The sequence below is a fragment of the Macrotis lagotis genome, chromosome 4 (assembly GCF_037893015.1).
Source record: "Macrotis lagotis isolate mMagLag1 chromosome 4, bilby.v1.9.chrom.fasta, whole genome shotgun sequence".
Lineage (NCBI taxonomy): Eukaryota > Metazoa > Chordata > Mammalia > Peramelemorphia > Peramelidae > Macrotis > Macrotis lagotis.
Window position 1 is genome coordinate 168,178,613 of NC_133661.1, and position 18,647 is coordinate 168,197,259.

Sequence of the window (18,647 nt, forward strand, 5' to 3'; positions counted from 1 at the left end):
TATGGCTTAGACTCCAGTTAGCACCTAGGGAAATTACAAACCAATGTAAACTGAACTACTTCTCAGAGTGAATATTCCAAAGTCTGTTACAAATCCTTATGAATAGACTATAATTTTTCTTGAGTAAAACAGGTGTGAAGGAATAACCGAACAAAATGCTAATGGATATAGGTGACTTAAGGGAAGAATGTAAGCAAGAAAAAAAGGGTTAAAACACTATGATTCCATAGAAAAGGGCTAGATCTATCTTTCCATCTATTTTCTCATTCCTGACTAGCCAAAGTTCAGATACTATGCTGGTAACCTTTGCAGCTTGGGTAGTTTCAATAAAATAGCTCTATGCATTTAACACACTATCATGTCTGACCTTCATTTATCAACACAAATCATAATAAAACATTCAAATTTCACAAGTCAGTTATCCACATTTAACTGAAGTCTTGTTACTTGTATTCACAATGTACATACAAGACTAACAGTTGTATATCTGTGAGAAGAATTTGTCAGAATGAGTTCTGAAGATCTCTTAACTAAACTGTCACACAAATAATGAGGCAGTTTAAATCTGGTCTAGGATTTTTTAAAAATAGTTTTGAGTATAATAGCTGCTTAATCTGAAGTCTCCCCAGCTTCCAATCTAAGAGTTTTTCTTCTTTCACAATATGTGAAAAGAATCAAAAATTATTTTGAAGAAAACCCTGCATTAGTTAAAAATAACCCAACAAAACCAGCTCAGAATTATTCCTAGTTTATAAAAAAAGTTTGTATAGGCTTCAATTAATCTGATCTTTTCAAAACAAGAATTATTATAAATCATAGACAAAGCTAGTAGAAAACGAGTGAAAAGCAACTTTATAAAGTGATAAAATTTATATAAATTTTCAATACAGTTCAGACACTTATTTAAAAATTATCAAAGGAATAATCACTTTAAAAACCACAAACGTACATCAGATTTAATCTTCAAAGAATAAATATTTTATGTTTTGGAAAGGCATAAGTAGGTTTCTACAACATTTAATACAAAGGATTTTTTTCTTTGTGAAAATGTATCTTAAGTTTAAACTTGTTAAAAAGCCCAAATTTAAAGTAAATATTCCTATTACTATTTGGGGAGAGAGAGCCCTATCATTTCATAAACTTTTTATAAGTTGCAAGTTAAGAGATACTGGCTAGTCTATGTATACTACGTGTATATCTTGTTTGCTATAAAATTAATTTGAACACTTGTGTTATTTCATCATTATTAAATCAGAATAGTTTGTACAAGATGATAATGCCTTGATAAAAATGAAATGAAGACATGGTGTTTATTTTATATGTATCTTTTCTGTATATGTACATATGTGAGTGTGTTTAGGTGTGTGTGTTGGAAGGTAAAGGCACAACATGCCAATGCAAGCTATTCTGATTTGATAATACTGAAATAACAGGAAAGTATTCCAGTTTGTAGTAAATGGGGTGGGGGGGGGGATTGGGGCAGTGTATACAGTGCAGTGTCTGATTTCAAATCTGATCTTTGAAACATACTAGCTATGTGACCCTGGGCAAGTTACTTAACCTTGTTTGCCTCAGTTTCCTCATCTATAAAATGAGCTGAAGGTATTGGCAGACCACTCCAGTATCTTTGTCAAGAAAACCCCAAATGGAGTCACAAAAAGTCAGATGTGACTGAAATGAATAAACAACAAAAATGAGGTAATTTCAATTCACTGCTAAAAATAAAAGAATGATATTTTAAAGTTTGATAGGATTTGTCAAATATGACTTTTTAACAGTTTTGTAGATAAATGATACTTTCTATAATAAGTTATTAAAGTACTTACCACAGAATACCATACAAAATGGTAAAATTGGATAGATAAACCTGAATTCTTTATGGCTCAACAGGCTGTAACAAAACAAATATAAGAGAAGGCTTTAAACATTCCTTCTTCATACAGTAAGTAATAAAATGAGGAGTAAGTATTCTTAAATGCTGCAGTAAGTAATAAAATAAGGAATAACTAAGTAATAAGTAATAAAGTAATAAAATTAGGAATAAATATTCTTAAATGCTGCAGAAAAATAATTCTTTTAAACCAATTACAAATTGTCTTTATACAATTCTAAAGGACTTTGTGTTTGTTGAATTTCAAATTCATTGCATTTTAGTTGGGGAAAAAAAAGGTCATAAGAGCACAAACTTTTGTAAATGACCCTAAAGTTATTGAATCTTCATTTCCTGAGAAGTTACATGATTTAGCAGAGGTCACACATCTAGTGAAGTGCCTGAAACTAATTTGAAACAAGTTTTTACCAACTCCACATCTGGCATTCTATCAACTAACATGTTGCTTCTACAAATACTATCATCATATACATTAATATGAACTAGATATTTTGTTTCATTTTTCCTCATTAAAGTAGCAATTATTCTTCTGTAGGAAGGCTAGTAAATTTATTACTAGCAGAGATCACAGCTCTATCCAGTTTATTTCAGTGTAAGACCCAGGTTGGAATTTGCATTGACCACAATTAGTATCATAAAAATAAAAGAAATCAAAAGGCCTATTCTACCAGAAATATATTAGGGTTAGTGAGTACAGGTGAGACAGAAGCAGAGTGTGTTCAAGACAGATTTAGCTAGTTAAGTGATCCAGGCTTTATGTTATTTGGAACAACTGAAATAGCCCCTGGGGTCAGGGGTGGGGTGTCAGACCTAAAAGAGCTTACAGCATCTTCTGCCTTTCAGCAGAGGGCAGTAAAAAATAATAGCAGCAAAGAAGCCCATTGAAGAGCATCTTTGCCAGTCTGTTATTAAAGGACAACAGCAACAGACATCATGCAAAAAAAACCAACAGCTTTTGAAATGTGAGCTGCCTATGTCATATGTTCCCTGGCCACACATGCTATGAGAGGCAGCAATAGCATGGAGGAAAAAGTGTTGTATACATTGTCAAAGGATTTGGGTTCAAAACCAGATCTGTTATTTACCAACTATGTAACTTTGGAAAAGTAATTTAATTCATCTGGGCCTCAGGTCTTTCTCTATAAAATGTGAGAGTTAGACTAGAAGAAATCTGTGCTCTCTTCCAGTGTAAAAACCATTATCTTATAATCTGGTTGGTCCCATGTACTCAATGTATGCTCCCTCTGACTGGTGGTGGTGTAATATGGAGGAAGGGAAGGAAACAAACTGAGCCAGGCAACAAGAGATTTATAAACAGTAGCTCTGGACAGTTGAAGAAAGGGAGGCAGGCAGATGTCTAGATCTTCCTTATTCCAGGCCCAGCACACTGTTCTATGTAGCTACTTAAAAAGGGTGCCTGTGTGTATGGAGGTGGGGAAAACATTTGTTTTCTTGTTTAAGAAAATAGCTTTACTAGTTATTGGTAAAGAAACATAGTGGTGGGGACTTGTGAGCTGTGGTTTTGTGCAGGACCTGAGGTAGCTTTTAGGGGATCCATGTGTAAGGGAGGGATAATGGATGCTATGTTTGAATACAGTAAAGCTCCATGGTGTGTGTACTTCCAACAATGATAACAATCACAGCCTCTGTATGCCTTTGTAGATGAATCTCAAGAATTGCTTTGAACAAAAAAAGCTGGTGATGAGCTGCTATAATTTGTGACTGTTTTCCATACTGCAAAATGCTATTGTGATTTTTAAGCAGAAGAAATTTCAATTAAATTAATGAATTATCTTTGGTTAGAAACTTCTCATTTCTGGGGTCCTTAATTTTTTTTTTTTTTGCAAGGCAATGGGGTTAAGTGGCTTCCCCAAGGCCACACAGCTAGGTAATTATTAAGTGTCTGAGTCTGGATTTGAACTAGGTACTCCTGACCCCAGGGCCAGTGCTCTATCCACTGCACCACCTAGCTGCCCCTGGTCCTTATTTGTTCATAGTATTAGGGAATGATTTAATAATTCAACTCTTCTGTTCATTAAAAAATTCCTAATAAACATGAGCATTAATTATTGAAAGGTGATCCATTAATTTACTGCATAACTGAACATTTTACCTTTGCTTGTATTTTTAAATAGTACAAGAAAAAATAAAATCTTACCTATAAACTAGCACTGTCCATACTATAGTCACTAAAAGTATCCGATATCTTCTGGGTGTCAAGAAGCATCCATGAATAAAGAAGGGTAGATGAGGGCCTAATATAACCGGGAATCCTTGACAGACATACCAGTGCCATGGATGAGATCCATAAAATTTACCCAAGTTCTTTAGCACATTAAACTTCAAAAAATTAAGTTGAACAAATGTCCACTGAAATATGTGAAGGGGAAAAAATAGGAGTTAGAAATATATCAGAGCTGTGTTAATTCTGAGCATTTCACACAATCTTGACCAATCTGAAGTATCAAGTTCACTTATTATACCCTAAAATTATGAATTCAACTGCTGTAGAAATAAACTGATTACTAAAATTTAGATGGAACTTTTCCATTTTTCATCTGTTGTTCTCCTCTCAATTTCATTCTTAAGTACTCTCTTGACAATTTGGCTTAAGTCTCTTCCCATAGCTCCAAAAGACTTTTCCCTCTCCTCCTCAATGTTTTATGAAATGATATGCCTGTAATCTAACAAGCTTTCAGTAATTATAAGATTTTACAAATGAATTTATAGTCAGACTTATCTTTGCCATTAGTTACCAGATCTTTCTGCTTGCAAGTAGATCACATTTTTTTTCCCAGTTGAGATGGTTTCTAAAACTGGTCACCTTATTCTGGTGACTGGTTAAATTGGGCTAACTTATGTCCTTAGGAAATTGCAAAAGAGTCATTATTGAGTCCTTTTTCCATTTCCCATTTTCACTATTAACAAGCTTGTTTTAGTAGGTCAGCTGGGAGGTGCCTTTGCTATGTGCTCTACTAATTTTTGTCTTCTAATTTATTATTGATTTTGACCTTTCCTTTCCTAAGTTGATAGCCTGAAGGGTCAGTCAGACTGCAATTGATTCTGCAATGATTCCCACCCAAAATTAAGTAGCTGTTTCCTGTAAGTTAAACTATAATCATTTTTATTTTTAAAAACACTACCACTTCCAGATTCTTTTCTTAAATGAAGTATCCATCAAGTGTGGGTATAAAGATTCAGAGGTTTAAAAGCCTCTGATCTCTTTATTTTTTAATCTTCAGTCATATTTTCCAACATATTTTTTGCCATCTTCTCCTAGGCTAACTTTTCATTGAAGTAAATGAATAATTAAGATATATTTTGGTTTAATTTTTTTTTTTTAGGTTTTTGCAAGGCAATGGGGTTAAGTGGGATGCCCAAGGCCACACAGCTAGGTAATTATTAAGTGTCGCAGGCCAGATTTGAACTCAGGTACTCCTGACTCCAGGGCTGGTGCTCTATCCACATCACCACCTAGCCACCCCTTGGTTTAATTTTTTAAAATAATTTCTCTACTGTTTAACATCTACAACTTATGTTGGTACATAAGTTACAGTGATTTTCATGGCAGTCTTTTTGTAAGTTCTCATTATAAACATGGTAGTAGTATAAGATTATTAACAATTTCGTGAAGTTTCTTATGTTTGTTTAGCTCCATGAAAATATGAAGTTTGAAATGATTAAGATTGCTCAATGTTATATTGATTCAGGTATCAGAAGAAAGTCTGTTTAGGACATCAATAGTCAAATGAATATTTATGGACAGTCTAAAAACTGATTTCAGTATCTTTCATTCCCTTTTCTGTTGTGTTGCTGCAGTCAATGTGGAACTGGATTGTAAAGCACTAAAGATTATTTTGTATGGAGATATATCTCATGCATTTTAACTAAAGAGCATATATACTTAAAGTAATCAGATATTATTTAAATCCAATAACTTTGATTAATCAGAATGGGAATGAGGTGATTTGATTACTTTTCTGGATAAGTAAGTTATTAAATATCTTTTAATTTCTACCTTTTTTGCTAAAAATAGAAAAGTTAAGTACTTCTCCAACTGATTCATCTACCAAAGACTGCTAAATTTATTGAATAGAAATTGTTACATTATAAACTATTAGGCTGAACAGCACTGACCCCCCTAGAGCATACTACAGAAATTATTTTTTTTGACTAAGTCCATTTCAGCTGTTTTTCTTATATTCTGTGCTTTTGTATTCAAAATTGAAGGCAGGAAAAAAAGATTATATATTCTGGTTAGCCCACGTTTCATTGTACTAAATTTCAAATAGCTACTAATAAATTTATACTCACCTGACCAAAAAATATACGATCAATTATCAAAGAAAAACCCAAAGTGACTAACCTGGAAAAAAAGTAAAATGATAATTTGCTTTAGTTTAAATCTGGTAAAAGTTGAATATTTGCAATGGTGTGTTTTCTAAGACATTTGCATTAAATTCTTTAATACAATTTTGCTATAATATCAAATGTTTTCAAATTCTTGGTTAACTTTCCCTGACAAAAAAAAAATGCCTTTAATCTGACATTCTAGGGTTCATTTTCTTCTATTTTTCTTTTTTTTCTTTCTTTTTTTTTTTATGGTTTTTGCAAGGCAAATGGGGTTAAGTGGCTTACCCAAGGCCACACAGCTAAGTACTTATTAAGTGTCTGAGACCATATTTGAACTCAGTTACTCCTGACTCCAGGGCCGGTGCTCTATCCATTGTGCCACCTAGCCGCCCCTCTATTTTTCTTTTAAGCTGAATTTTAAATTGGTTATAACTGAGTGTAGAATCAGTCTATCTCATGCCCTAAAATTTTATAACATCTCAGAACATTACCAATATCTCAATGTGAATTGAGGATGGTATAGAATACTATATGATATGGTATATTAGGGGCATGGAAATAATTAATATTTTTATAAATGATATGCTCAAAATATTCAAGAGTATATTCATTATATTAGGCAATCCTTAAATAGTTAGCAATATGTTGGATGACAGAAAGAGAATGCAAAACAACTCTGATCAATATAAGAAATGCCCACCATAACCCAAATCACCCACAGGCTATTTGCTTAAAAGCCTTTTCAGCTTGCTACCAATAATAATACTTATTCATAATGTTTAAGGAGATATCTTAAATGATGATTTAAGAGTTAATACAAAATAGGGCAAATTCTAAGTTTAGATAGGATGACATAAAAGAAAAACTTTTTGTGTAAACAATATTTACAGAATCGTAAGGTAGCAAGATTAAGCTGTTGACATTTTTTACTTCCTCACTGCCCTCAAAAAAAATGAACAAGTCTGATAGATATAACCAAAATCCGACTCATACGGTATACTGAAAGTTAGAAAAACTGATAGACAATTTTAAAGGATACTTACCCAACAGGTATAAACTGCTGTAGAACAAGATCAATTTTTTTCTGTTCTTGCCAGAAATGTGTAAAGAGCAAAGGTATCCATGGAATGACTGCAGTTGGTCGAATAATGAAGGCAAGTGCTACCAGGGATGAGTACATAAAACTATAAACGAGTAAAATGTGTCAAAGATCTAATGTATTTCTCTATTTTTGAAAGTTTCTCAGTTTTTAAATTGTAATATGCAAAAGGTACTGCAAATTAATACATTTTCTTCTTGCTAAGAAAGTTAATTCTCATGTTTACATGCTAATATCTAGATTATAAAATATATACATATGGCTTAAAGGCATACTATCATATACCTCTGTCACTAGCCTTTTTTTAGTGCTTGTAAACAATTATTAAATTTATTTTTTCCCTAAGGAAACGTTCATTCTGAACTTTCATTTAAACATTTATTTATCTCTTTCACCTTCCATCTCAAAAAAAGAAAAGTCAAAGACTTATAACAGATATGCATAGTTAAAAAAAATTGTTGCATTGACCATGTCCAAAAATATATGTCTCATTCTTTCACTGGGCTTCTAAAAAAATTCCTGATCAAAGGATAAAGGTCTTATAAAGCAGACTGTATAAGGACATTTAGAATCCTTTTCTCAGTATTGAAAAATAATTGGAAATTAGTATTGTTAAATGTTATGGTTACCATACTTAAATTATTAAAATTTCTAATTCAACAGAATTTTTAGACAGTATAATGAATGGCTGAAGAACAAACCATTTTGGGAATACCAATTATTCAATTCAATGTAATTCAACTAATATTTAATAAGCACTACTAGGCATGGAAACAGAAAGGTGATAAAGTCATTGCTTTCAATTTTTTTCTACTCAAAGAATACAACATATATGAATAGTAAATATAAAACATTTTCAAGAGAGAGAGAAGCAAAGAGATCAGTTTTGCTATTTTCAGGACTGCAGCAGGAAAGAGGAATTTAATAACAAATTACTATATTTGGTATTTTCAATTTCCCACAGCAAGGATCAATAATTATACCCAAAGGTCTAATAAAAAAGTATGCCTCACCTGTTCACAGATTTTGAACCTTCCAGTGGGTAGTAGAAAAGGGCAAAGATGGTGAGAACAGTTTCCATGGTGTTTGTAAGAGTTCTGGTACAGCAATACCATGTAAACCAAGAACACAACTGGCAAAAGAACTAAGAACAATTATATGCAATGGTGTGTGGAGAAAGCAATGAAAAGGTATTGCTAAAACCTTTCCTATTGAAATAAGCACACAATTCTATAGTAATATAGAAAATGTCATTCTTTAATCAAACAATTATCCATGTCAAATATTCATAGATCATAGGATTTAAAACTAGAAGAGTTCTCTTGTCCTACTCTTGCAGTTATAAGAAATAAAGAAAATGAGGCCCTAAGCTTACCCAGGATCAGACAGGTAAACAGTAGAGCTGAGATTTGGTAACACACTGCCCCCCCCCCCCGCATAAAAAAGAAACCCATATAACAAGCTCCTGTGTAGTCATTTTTGTAACTTTTCCTAATACAGAAGTCCAGCTGTATCATGTAGATAACTTCAATAAAAATAATTCCTTTAATGAGACTGAAACTGTAAATTTCTCCTCAGAGATACTTGAAGGCAAGTTCTATTAGTGCCTGGCACATATTTAATATATACTAATTGACTGATTTCTGATCAATGATCAATAATATACTTGACTTTGTTTTTAATACAAGATTTACTGGAATAACAAATAACCTTAAAGCCTAATGGTGCTGTTTTATGATCCTGAAATGTGCTTATTTAAATGGAAAATTCTGTTTGGATTCTGGAGATAGATAACTGTTAAATTGGCAAATTTTAATGGATTTATTATATAAAATTGTAAATGATAAAGCTTTATGAAAATTAAAGTTATTTATCATTTTCAAAAGTATCATTAGGGAATAAACTAGTTGTATACTTCCAAATGCTTATAAATGATTCTGTAGAAATCGGAGAATTTTATAGTTCTTCCTCACCAAGGGAAGAACCAACAGAAAAATTCTTAGTGTGAAATGTTTAAAAATTATTCAGATATATCATTTCCTAGCCAAAGTGTTATGATGCTTTCATTTATTTAAAAAATATTTTTGACAATGCAAATATTCAACTTTTATAAGAATTATTCAGTGCTTCTTTAAAAAAAAAAACCCCAATAAATTACTGCACAATTTGCCTGAGGAGTGAACTGTTTGTGCTAAAATCCTAATGCTTAAGGTTACATGATTAAACTGAACTTTAAACCAATTCTAGTAATTAGTAGTTTTCACAATTATGCTATATTAATGTTTCGGTTCATTCATAATAAATAAGCTTTAATTTTTTTGAATACTTTGGAGGAAAAAGAAAAAAGTTTTAGTGGGTAGGGATATATGGGGAGAACAAAGAAAGGATTTTTTTAATTGTGAAAAAATATGCTAAATAGTTGTATGCTTAACAGATGATTTTTGAAGGTATAAGCATGTTTACCTCTTGTATCTTTATGGTTATTCATTTGACCTTTTATTCCCCACAAATGAAATTTACAAAGTATAGTGGGTAGTTTTCTGACTTAAGCAATTAGTAAATTGTAATAAAAAGTAAAATTGCTCTCTAGGCATCCTCAAGTCATGTTCTTTAAATCAGATTGTAAGCATTAATAGCTCTAATATTTTGGTCCTTTATGTTATTCTACTTCTGAGTAGATTCCTATATTCAGGATTTGAGACATGGGACTCATTTTTAATAGACACTAAGAAGAAATAGGGGGAAAGGGGGGAAAAATCAAGAAACAATCTTGAGATTTTAATCCTGACACTTTAAAAAATAGTCTAAAATGGACTATAGGCTTTAGAGGTACAGGAAAATGAAATACAATATATAGTAGGCCCTGATTATTTCCTAAACCTGTATAGATCTTTGGGAGAAAATCTTGGTATTGTATTTTGTGGTAGAGAGGACTAATATCTAAAAAGAAAATTGAGAGCCAAATCCTTTACTCAGTGGTTTTAAAAAACAGGAGTGAAGTATGAAGTATGAGTATGAAGAAAAGAACAGTGGTTTTAGGACCAGAGTTCCTTGTTCAAATCTTGACTTTGCTACTTAGTAAAGTGATATTAGGCCAATCCTCTCAACTTCTTTGGGTTTCAGTTTACTCATCTAGAATAATAGGGTTGGACTATATGATGCTTAAGGTCTCTTTTAGCTCTAAATCTTAAGAGCCTATCAATGTATAAAGTATCTGTAGTTTTATTAAAATATTATAGTTAGCAGTAGCAATAGGTTGAGTCTCCCTGAAAAAGGTTGAGAGGAGACAGAAGATGCAGCAACTATTTGTACTGACAAGTTTCAAGAAGATGATCTACATAATTACATGAATTATTTTCTGGAAATAAAAACATGGATTTATGAATATGTATACATAATGTATTATATATAAATGTATACAGAGAACATTCCCCCATGTGGTATTGTGGATAGGATGATGCATTTGGAGCCAGGAAGACCTGAATTTGAATTCTGTCTCAGAAACTTAATAGTTGTGTGACTCTGGGTAAGTCACTGAATTTCTATTTACTTATATTCTTATCTGTAAAACGTGGATAGCAATAGACCTATATTCCAGAGTTGTTGTAGGGATTATATTGGCAATTTAAAACATTTTTCAAATTTTGGGGTGTTAAATAAATGCTAGCTATTATTTTAAAATTTTTTATGGCTACTGGTAACAATAGAAATCTGGGTTAGAAATCAATCAACTAAGTTTTTTTTTTCTTTTTGCAAGTCAATGGGCTTATGCCCAAGTTCACATAGCTAGTAAGTATCAACTATCTGAACTCAACTCCTCTTGAGCCTAGGGTTGGTGATCTATCCACTGCACCACCTAGCTGCCTCCAATCAAAAAAGTTTTAAAGATTTTAGGGAAAAGACATACCACCCATTTTGCCATTTCTTGGTTTTCTAACTGCCTCACCAATGAGTAAAGCTTCACGTCTGCCACAGCAGACAGAAGTGCTTGGGCAAGTCTTGGAATCCAAATCTAAAAAAAGCAAAGAGAAAAGTAAAAGTTTCTTGTACATACTGAAAAAAGCATCTGTTTGAAAGACTGGTTCAATTGGCCTTCTAAATGCCACTAAACCCATTAAAAGAGTATATGTAATTTACCAGAAGAACAGTATAAAAAATGGAGAAGTATATAAAAAACTATTATTTAAATAGAAAGTTTGGAAAGTTATTTAATGGAGCTGTGATCTCATTAATATGGGCACTTTCCAACAATGCAGATGTAGGCATTCATCCTTAGTTAACATTTTATTACTGGTGACTAATAAAATGGTAACTTAAAATTACAAGCAATATAAGCCACTTGATTATTGTATATTCCATTCTGGAAGTATTTTTAGTTTTTAAAATAATGCCATTATTTGAAATAAGGGTCAAAATAAAGACTTCTGGTAAACTTAAAAAAATCATATTTTTGGTCAAAATAACAATTCTCCCCCTCTCCCCCAAAATTCACCAATCAATTAGAAATTTATGATTTGGCTCTTTAATAAACTTGAACCAGTCAGTTATAATATGACTATATACAAAGCAACCATTCAGAAGGAAAAACTTGCCAGTGTTTTTTGTTCTTTTTATGACTAAGATATTTCTCAAAAGTCATCTATATCTATCTATCTATCTATCTATCTATTTAACTTTTGAAAATCAAATTGTTTTCCACTAAAATTCCAGAGATTGTTTTTTACCTTTAATTGTCAACTGCTAGCTTAAATATTTTCTCATAAGTTAAAATTGGCAAAATTACTGTCTGACAACTTTTGTAAATACTATATTTGTATAGTCCTTTCAAATGCACTTCTGTATACTTTATGAGAAACAATGGAAAGAGCAATGGACTTCAGACTCACAAGAGCTCTATTTCTTAATGATAATGTGATGAGACAAGTTACAACCTCTCTGAGCTTCAGTTAATTTATTTATAAAATATTGGTAATATTTACAGTTCTTGTCCATCAGGATTTGTTGTGAGGAAAGTACTAAGGTAAATTGTGAAGCTCTATTGTTTGGGGTTGTTAGATTGGGTTTTCTTTAAGCAGGGTTAACCTATACTGAATCTTATAATAGATTATATCCCTTAGACTGAATAATATGACACAGGTATTTGGGACCAAGGACTTCACAGCTATGATCTGATCTATGATACCCAGATCCTCAATCTCTCTCTGAAACAAACCTACCTTGTGAAAATATTAATATTTTGGCTGCTATATGAGCTATTACAGAAAAATGAAATAGACCTAGGAGTAATAAATAAATAAATAGCCCGATTATTTTTATTTAAACTTACCAGCAACTGGACACTATCCTTTGCGAAGAGATACAGAATCTTATAAATGCTTGCAAAGATTAAGGGGTAAGAGTAACCTCTCAAACCTTCAATCCATTCCCAGGTCAAATAGCCATAATTAATAATATTAAGGAAATAATGACAAATTCCTATTCCATTTTCATCTCCAAAGTTCAAAAACACATTCCTTGATTTTTAATGATTCAAAAGCACTTGGGTCAATCCAAATACTTCCCATTTTATTAATGGGAATACCAGGAAAAGTCCTCTCCACTATCCAGGCTCTAAGCCATCAAAGTCCCTAGCTTATTTCCTACTTGGGTGTCCTCCCACAATATGCAGCATAGTGACCAGCATATTAAGCATCAATATGATACTTAATAGATTACTACTGAATGCTTATTGAAGCATTGAAGCAAGAAATGTACAAGAGGTGGATTAGGAAAAAATAGAAGAGAATTTAAAGTTAGTTTAAAATACATACTAGGGGATGAGCATAATCCCTAAAACATTTTTAGTTTGGGGAAAAAAAAACTCTAAAGGATATTTGAAAACCATGTGATGTGCAACTTCAAGAGACTGCCAGTATTCATCAGGAACAAAACTTGATTGGACTAAAAAGCAGTTAAGTATTCTTAAGGATATGGTAAACAAGACCAGGTACATGTTTTCACCAAGAAGATCTGAGGAAGCAAAACCAACAGTTGAAAGTATCAAACAGGCTAATTTCATTAAATAGAAACTTTAACAGGCTAATTTCCCCAACTTTGACTTATTTTGCTAGACACAAATGAAACATTTTTAGTAAGTAACCCATGTCCAGGACTTAGAGATCTTGGCTCCTAGATCTCTCCTAGAAGTCAAGACCTTTCCTCTCTATGAGAGAACAGCCCCTCCCCCACATCCCTGCCAACTCTAATGACCAGGACCCAGTAGATGATTTTAGCCTATTATGTGCCATCTGTCTTTGAAGGAGGATGTTCTCTAAAACATCTGTTCACATAAAATTTTATGAGAGGCAACATGGCATGGGACAGGAAGAACTGGGTTTAGATTGAAGTCTTGTTATTGCTATTTGGTGCCTCTCTGATTCTGGTACAATAGCCTTAGGTCAGTGATCTCCAACGTGAAGGTCATGGCCCTAGGGAGAGCAGGGTCATGGAATAACCTTAAGGGGATTGCACTGAGTTGATGCAAAAAGGACAGGTAATCAACCAATGGGAAGATATTACCATTATGTCAGCTCCATAAACACTACTCCCTTTATCCCCTTCAAACCTCCCAAAATAATGAATCATAACCTACCCAGACCCAAACACCCAGCTGTAAGCCTTTTTTTTTTTCCACAGAAAGAGGAATGAATAGACATGAATGGTTTGTGATTGATCTATCACACACTTCAGTCACTCTTCTTCCAAATTTTGGGTAGATGGTACTACCATCCAGTCACACAGAGATAGTTTTATCCTTATCTCTTTTATCTCTCACATCAGTCAAGTTTTATCATTACCTCTACATCTTTCCCATTGGATTCCTCTCCACTTATATAGCCAATACCCACAATTAGTATACACATACACACACACACACACACACACACATATATGTATATATATATATATGAGGTTTTGTGCTCAAAACTTTTTTTACTGATGAAACGTGGTCCTAAAAATTTGTTGACCGAAGCCCTAAGGCAATTCTGTAAATTGAACTTGTCCACTATATAATTGGTGGGGGAGCATCCTCCCTGGGATTACCTTATGCTGATTAAAACAGTGCAGAATATGCAATTTCAAATGAGTTATTTGCATAAAAAAATTCTGGTTTGCCATGTGAATGGGCTAACCAGATAACTTCTATATGTAGTTATCCATGGAAAAATCCTTTGAATTCTTGGGGCTACAGTTCTGGTCACGTACAGCATAATGGGACAACAGTTGGGGAGTGGTTGGCCTACCCATGAAGACTATCTTTTTCTAATCTGCCTGTCACCTGGTTTGGAGGTCTCCCTTCTTCCCCTGCCCCCCTTCTGACCCAGGGCTGTTGCTCGCCCAGCACCTGTGCCCTACCTGTCTCTCTTCGGCTGGTACAACAAAATAAATTTTGCCAGTCTAACTTCTCGATGAAGATATTCTTTGATTCTACGAGTTCAGGCAATGCTTCTTGGTGATATTATAAAAGCTCAATATTTGCTTTTATTACCCTTAAAATTCTGGTGTATGGCTGGGGAGGCCACATAGACTACAATTACTACCTTCCTCTCTTGTATGGGCTCAACTTTTCCCCCTGCCTTTGTGTGCATTGAGGGGGAAAGAGCAAATGCTGTGGTCCTGCTGGGCCCTCTCCGGCAAGCCTGCTGCCCGGTGCGGGCACAACTGCTGCCCGGTGCGGGCACAAAACCGTAATTCTGGGCACGTCAGACTGGTTGGCTGGAAGTTGGCGAGTTAGTCAGCTGTTTCGGGTCCTTTACCCGCCTGGGGATACTTAGGGGCTACTCCAAAACCAATTCTGGGTAAGTTAAGGTCGATTCTTCCCATTCCTCTCGGAGGAGGACTTTATATTCATTCCTATTCAAGTTTATCTTTTTTTTGCATACGGGGTTTAAGGGCTTGCCTAGGGTCAGGGGCGCCCGGCCGCCCCTACATCTGGCCCGGGCCCGGACCCCGGGCGCGGCCCCGCCAGCCTTCACCAGGGAGATCCGCCCGGGAGCTGGGCCCGGGGCTGGGGGGCGCCCCTGGGTCCTAGCGCCGGGCCCGCTGCCCTGCCCCTTCCCTCACCGGAGCGGTTCCCGCCGCGCCCTTCCGCGGCGCCGCTGTACAACACGGACTTTCTCTTCCGCAGCTTCACGCCCTCGGGGGAGCCGCTGCGGCGCCGCCTGAAGAAGAGGCTGCCCCCGGCCCGCTCCATGTCCCGGCCGGCCGGGGCCCTCGCTCCGCCCCGCGCGGCTCAGGTGCGGCTTCGCCGAACGCCCGGCTTGGCCCCTGTGAGCCGCCGTCGCGGCCGGGCGCGAGGGCTCCTGGGAGCTGGAGGCCGCGGCGCGGCTTCCGGCTCCCTCCCCGGAGGCCTTGTGCGCGCTCGCGGCGGAGCGGGTCACCCCGGGGCCGGATCCCAGGTGAGGGCAGGTGAGGGCCCTGCGCCGTCGCTCTAGCGTTCTCGCCTTGGCCGCGCAGGAGCGCCGGAGGGGAAGTGCCCGGATGGAGGCCGGAGCCCGGGCGGCAGCCGCCGGCGGGGGGGGCCTGCCCTGGTCCCGTGACCCAGACAGTCCGCGAGTCATCTTCCACTTCCTGTGCCCCTGGGTCACGTGGCACCGCAGTCCGGGCCGGGCTGGTGGAGACGGGAGCCCGGCTTCCGGGCCTTCGGAGCCCCTCGGGCCCCGGCGGATCCACCGCCCCGCCGCCTCGGTGTTTTTAAGCCCCGTAAGCCATCCAGCCTGCAGTTGGGAACACCATTCTCCTGCCTTCCGGAACTTTTTGGGGACAGGCCGTGGCTTTCCTTAGGGAGAGGCATGTTTGGGCATCCATTCTTTCACGCATGTGGTTAGGGCCAGTTTGCGGGGACCGCTGTCTCTGGCAACGGCGGGACTTGCTGTAGCACGCGGGCAGGGAATAAAGATAAAATCAAACCGAGAAACCCTGCCCTTGTGCAGCTAACACTCCAGCAGTTCGTTACCAAAGAAGGACAAAGCTAATGGAAGCCAGCTAGGTGGGGCAGTGCATAGAGCCCCGGCCTGGAGTCAGGGGTCTCTGAGTGCAAACCCGGCCTCGGACACTTAATAACGACCTAGCCGTGTGGCCTTGGGCAAGCCGCTTAACCCTTGCAAAAACTAAAAAAAACCCAACTGGGTTGGATCAGGGAGGGCTCCCTGGAACCACTCTAGTTGATCTTTGAAGATTGACAAGGTTTCTGAGACAAGCCCAGGAACTGAATGGGGACGGAGATGGGCAATAAAATCTCAAATATGGCAAATGTCTAGCATTCAGGTTTGGCAGAAAAAAGTTTCCTATTGACATGTGTATAATACTTTGATGATGTATTTTATCCCATTTGAACCTCACCACTTGTGAAGCAGGCATTACAGGAATTATTCTTTTTTTTACAAATGAGAAATAACCAGTCCCTAGTTAGGGAAGAAGTGCCGGAGTTCAGGGAGGTTACTTTAGCCTCTATGATATCTTGCCTTCATTGGAGAGAGGACCTAAAGGTCACGGGATTTCTATTTTATACTGTAGACAGGGGGCACCACTAAAGAGTTTTATGAGGGAGTGAACATGAGCAGAACTTTGGAAATTATTTTGGCAAGTATGTGAAGATTGTAAAGAAACTAGTCCTTATTTTGGGTCGAGGGGAAGGAGTGTGTGGAAAACAAACTGGATAATCACAATACCCAGTATTGTTTGATAAATCCATGAGAAGGCTGCAAATCAAAATGTTATATGAAGTTTAAGAGGAGACTTAACATTTTTCTGAGAAGGGGTCTGAGACAGAAAAGGTTAGATATCTAATCTGAGAAGAGGTGAGCTGCCAGCTACTTGAATCTAAATGCCATATGAAGTTCAGAAAGAAACATTAACAGTGGAGATTAAGAAGCAAAGAAATTTTCATGGAACAGTTGATAAATTGTCTTGGACTTTGAAGGATGATGATGATGATGATGTTTGTCCTTAGTTTTCAAAGAAGCCCATGCCATCAGGGAAGTGATGCCATAACAAGCACATGATTGGAATTTGAGGGAATGCTGTGCTAAGTCATCAGGTTCACTTTCTCTTTCTCAGGGTCCGGTGGCCACATATGGATCAAGAGACAGAGATGGCCCCAAAAGCAAGGCAATCACAATTAAGTGATTTTTCCCAAGGTCACAGCTAGTGAATGTTTGAGTCAGGTCCTCCTGACTCCAGGGTCAATGCTCTATCCACCAGGCTGCTGAAGAATGAATAGAAATTCAGCAGTGGCAGGGAGGTGGTAAAGTGAAGAGCCATAACATATTTGGGGAACTACAAATTAGTACAGTTCAACCAAAATATATGTAATACACATAAGGTAGCAGTAAGAAAAGTAGTGCCACATAGTGCATAGAGTGCTGGGAAGAAAATCTTAAATTCAAATCTGGCCTAGGCCAGATTTGTTGTGTGACTCTGGGAGAGTCATTTAATACTGTTTATCTCAGTTTCTTATCTGTAAAATGAGCTGGAGAAGAAAATGGAAAACCACTCTTATTATCTTTGTGAAGAAAACTCCATATGTGTTCATGAAGAGTCTGACACAACTGAAAAGCAAGAGAATGATGTGACAGTTATAAAGATTGAGTAGTACCATATTTTGAAGGATTTTGAATGCTAGGGAAAGGAATTTTACATTTGCTGGCATATAATAAGATTCCAGAAGATTTTAAAGAATGAAAATCCTTGATTGGTAATATTGAAAATGTTAATACAGGGAAATTCATGGATATTTTCACTTCAAAATTTGATGGTAAAGTGAAATGACCATAAAATTTTTTTAAGAGAGAAATCATTTATCAATAAAAACTTGTCATTTTGAATAGTACACCATGCCAAGCACCAATAAAGGATTATGATTCCATTCTCCCCCAAAAATAACAAAGGGAGATTGCATAAAATGTTAAAGGATGCTATGCCAAATTAACATTTTCCATTTTCTTTCTTTGTATATAGAACTGAAGATACTTGAAAACGTCTATTGTGTGCTGCTGCTTTTGTTGATAAGATGTTTGGTAGACTGACTTTTCCTCAGATGATTCTTGCAAGTGTTCTTGGAGTTGCTGGAGGCATATATATTTATCAACCAATATTTGAACAGTATGCTCGAGATCAGAAAATATTGAAGGAAAAGTCACAAACTGTTCAAGAATCAAAAGAGAAGAAAAGTTAATAATGGACTTGAACTATATTTAAAACCCAAGTCATTGACATGAAACATTTATTATTTTGAACATGATTAAATCAAAGATACTGATTTAA

The 18,647-nt window shown here is 36.2% G+C and overlaps 2 protein-coding genes across 8 annotated transcripts in view; one reads left to right on the forward strand and one right to left on the reverse strand.

Annotated features, from left to right (window-relative positions):
- Positions 1-15,888, reverse strand: part of PIGB (phosphatidylinositol glycan anchor biosynthesis class B) — a 27,350-nt gene extending 11,462 nt beyond the window's left edge. Inside the window, exons 1-9 of one of the 3 annotated variants that reach the window (XM_074234624.1) lie at positions 15,447-15,885; positions 13,217-13,352; positions 12,670-12,787; positions 11,251-11,355; positions 8,357-8,487; positions 7,288-7,428; positions 6,206-6,257; positions 4,050-4,261; positions 1,827-1,891 (exon numbers count right to left, since the gene is read on the reverse strand). In XM_074234624.1, the coding sequence (XP_074090725.1) occupies positions 1,827-1,891; positions 4,050-4,261; positions 6,206-6,257; positions 7,288-7,428; positions 8,357-8,487; positions 11,251-11,355; positions 12,670-12,787; positions 13,217-13,352; positions 15,447-15,576 (1,090 nt within the window). In that variant the 5' untranslated portion in view covers positions 15,577-15,885. Of the gene's footprint in view, positions 1-1,826; positions 1,892-4,049; positions 4,262-6,205; positions 6,258-7,287; positions 7,429-8,356; positions 8,488-11,250; positions 11,356-12,669; positions 12,788-13,216; positions 13,353-14,738; positions 15,331-15,446 lie in introns of those variants that run through there. The other 2 variants (XM_074234623.1, XM_074234625.1) reach the window with 2 other exon arrangements.
- On the forward strand, positions 15,676-18,647 carry PIGBOS1 (PIGB opposite strand 1). 5 transcript variants are annotated; one of them, XM_074234630.1, is made up of 2 exons: positions 15,676-15,781; positions 18,342-18,647. In XM_074234630.1, the coding sequence occupies exon 2, from the start codon at positions 18,394-18,396 to the stop codon at positions 18,556-18,558; it is 165 nt and encodes a 54-aa protein (XP_074090731.1). In that variant the 5' UTR covers positions 15,676-15,781; positions 18,342-18,393; the 3' UTR covers positions 18,559-18,647. The 5 variants fall into 5 exon arrangements, with proteins under 5 accessions (XP_074090731.1, XP_074090735.1, XP_074090732.1 ...); XM_074234634.1 differs by having other exon boundaries at positions 15,687-15,791; XM_074234631.1 differs by lacking the exon at positions 15,676-15,781 and adding an exon at positions 15,966-16,172.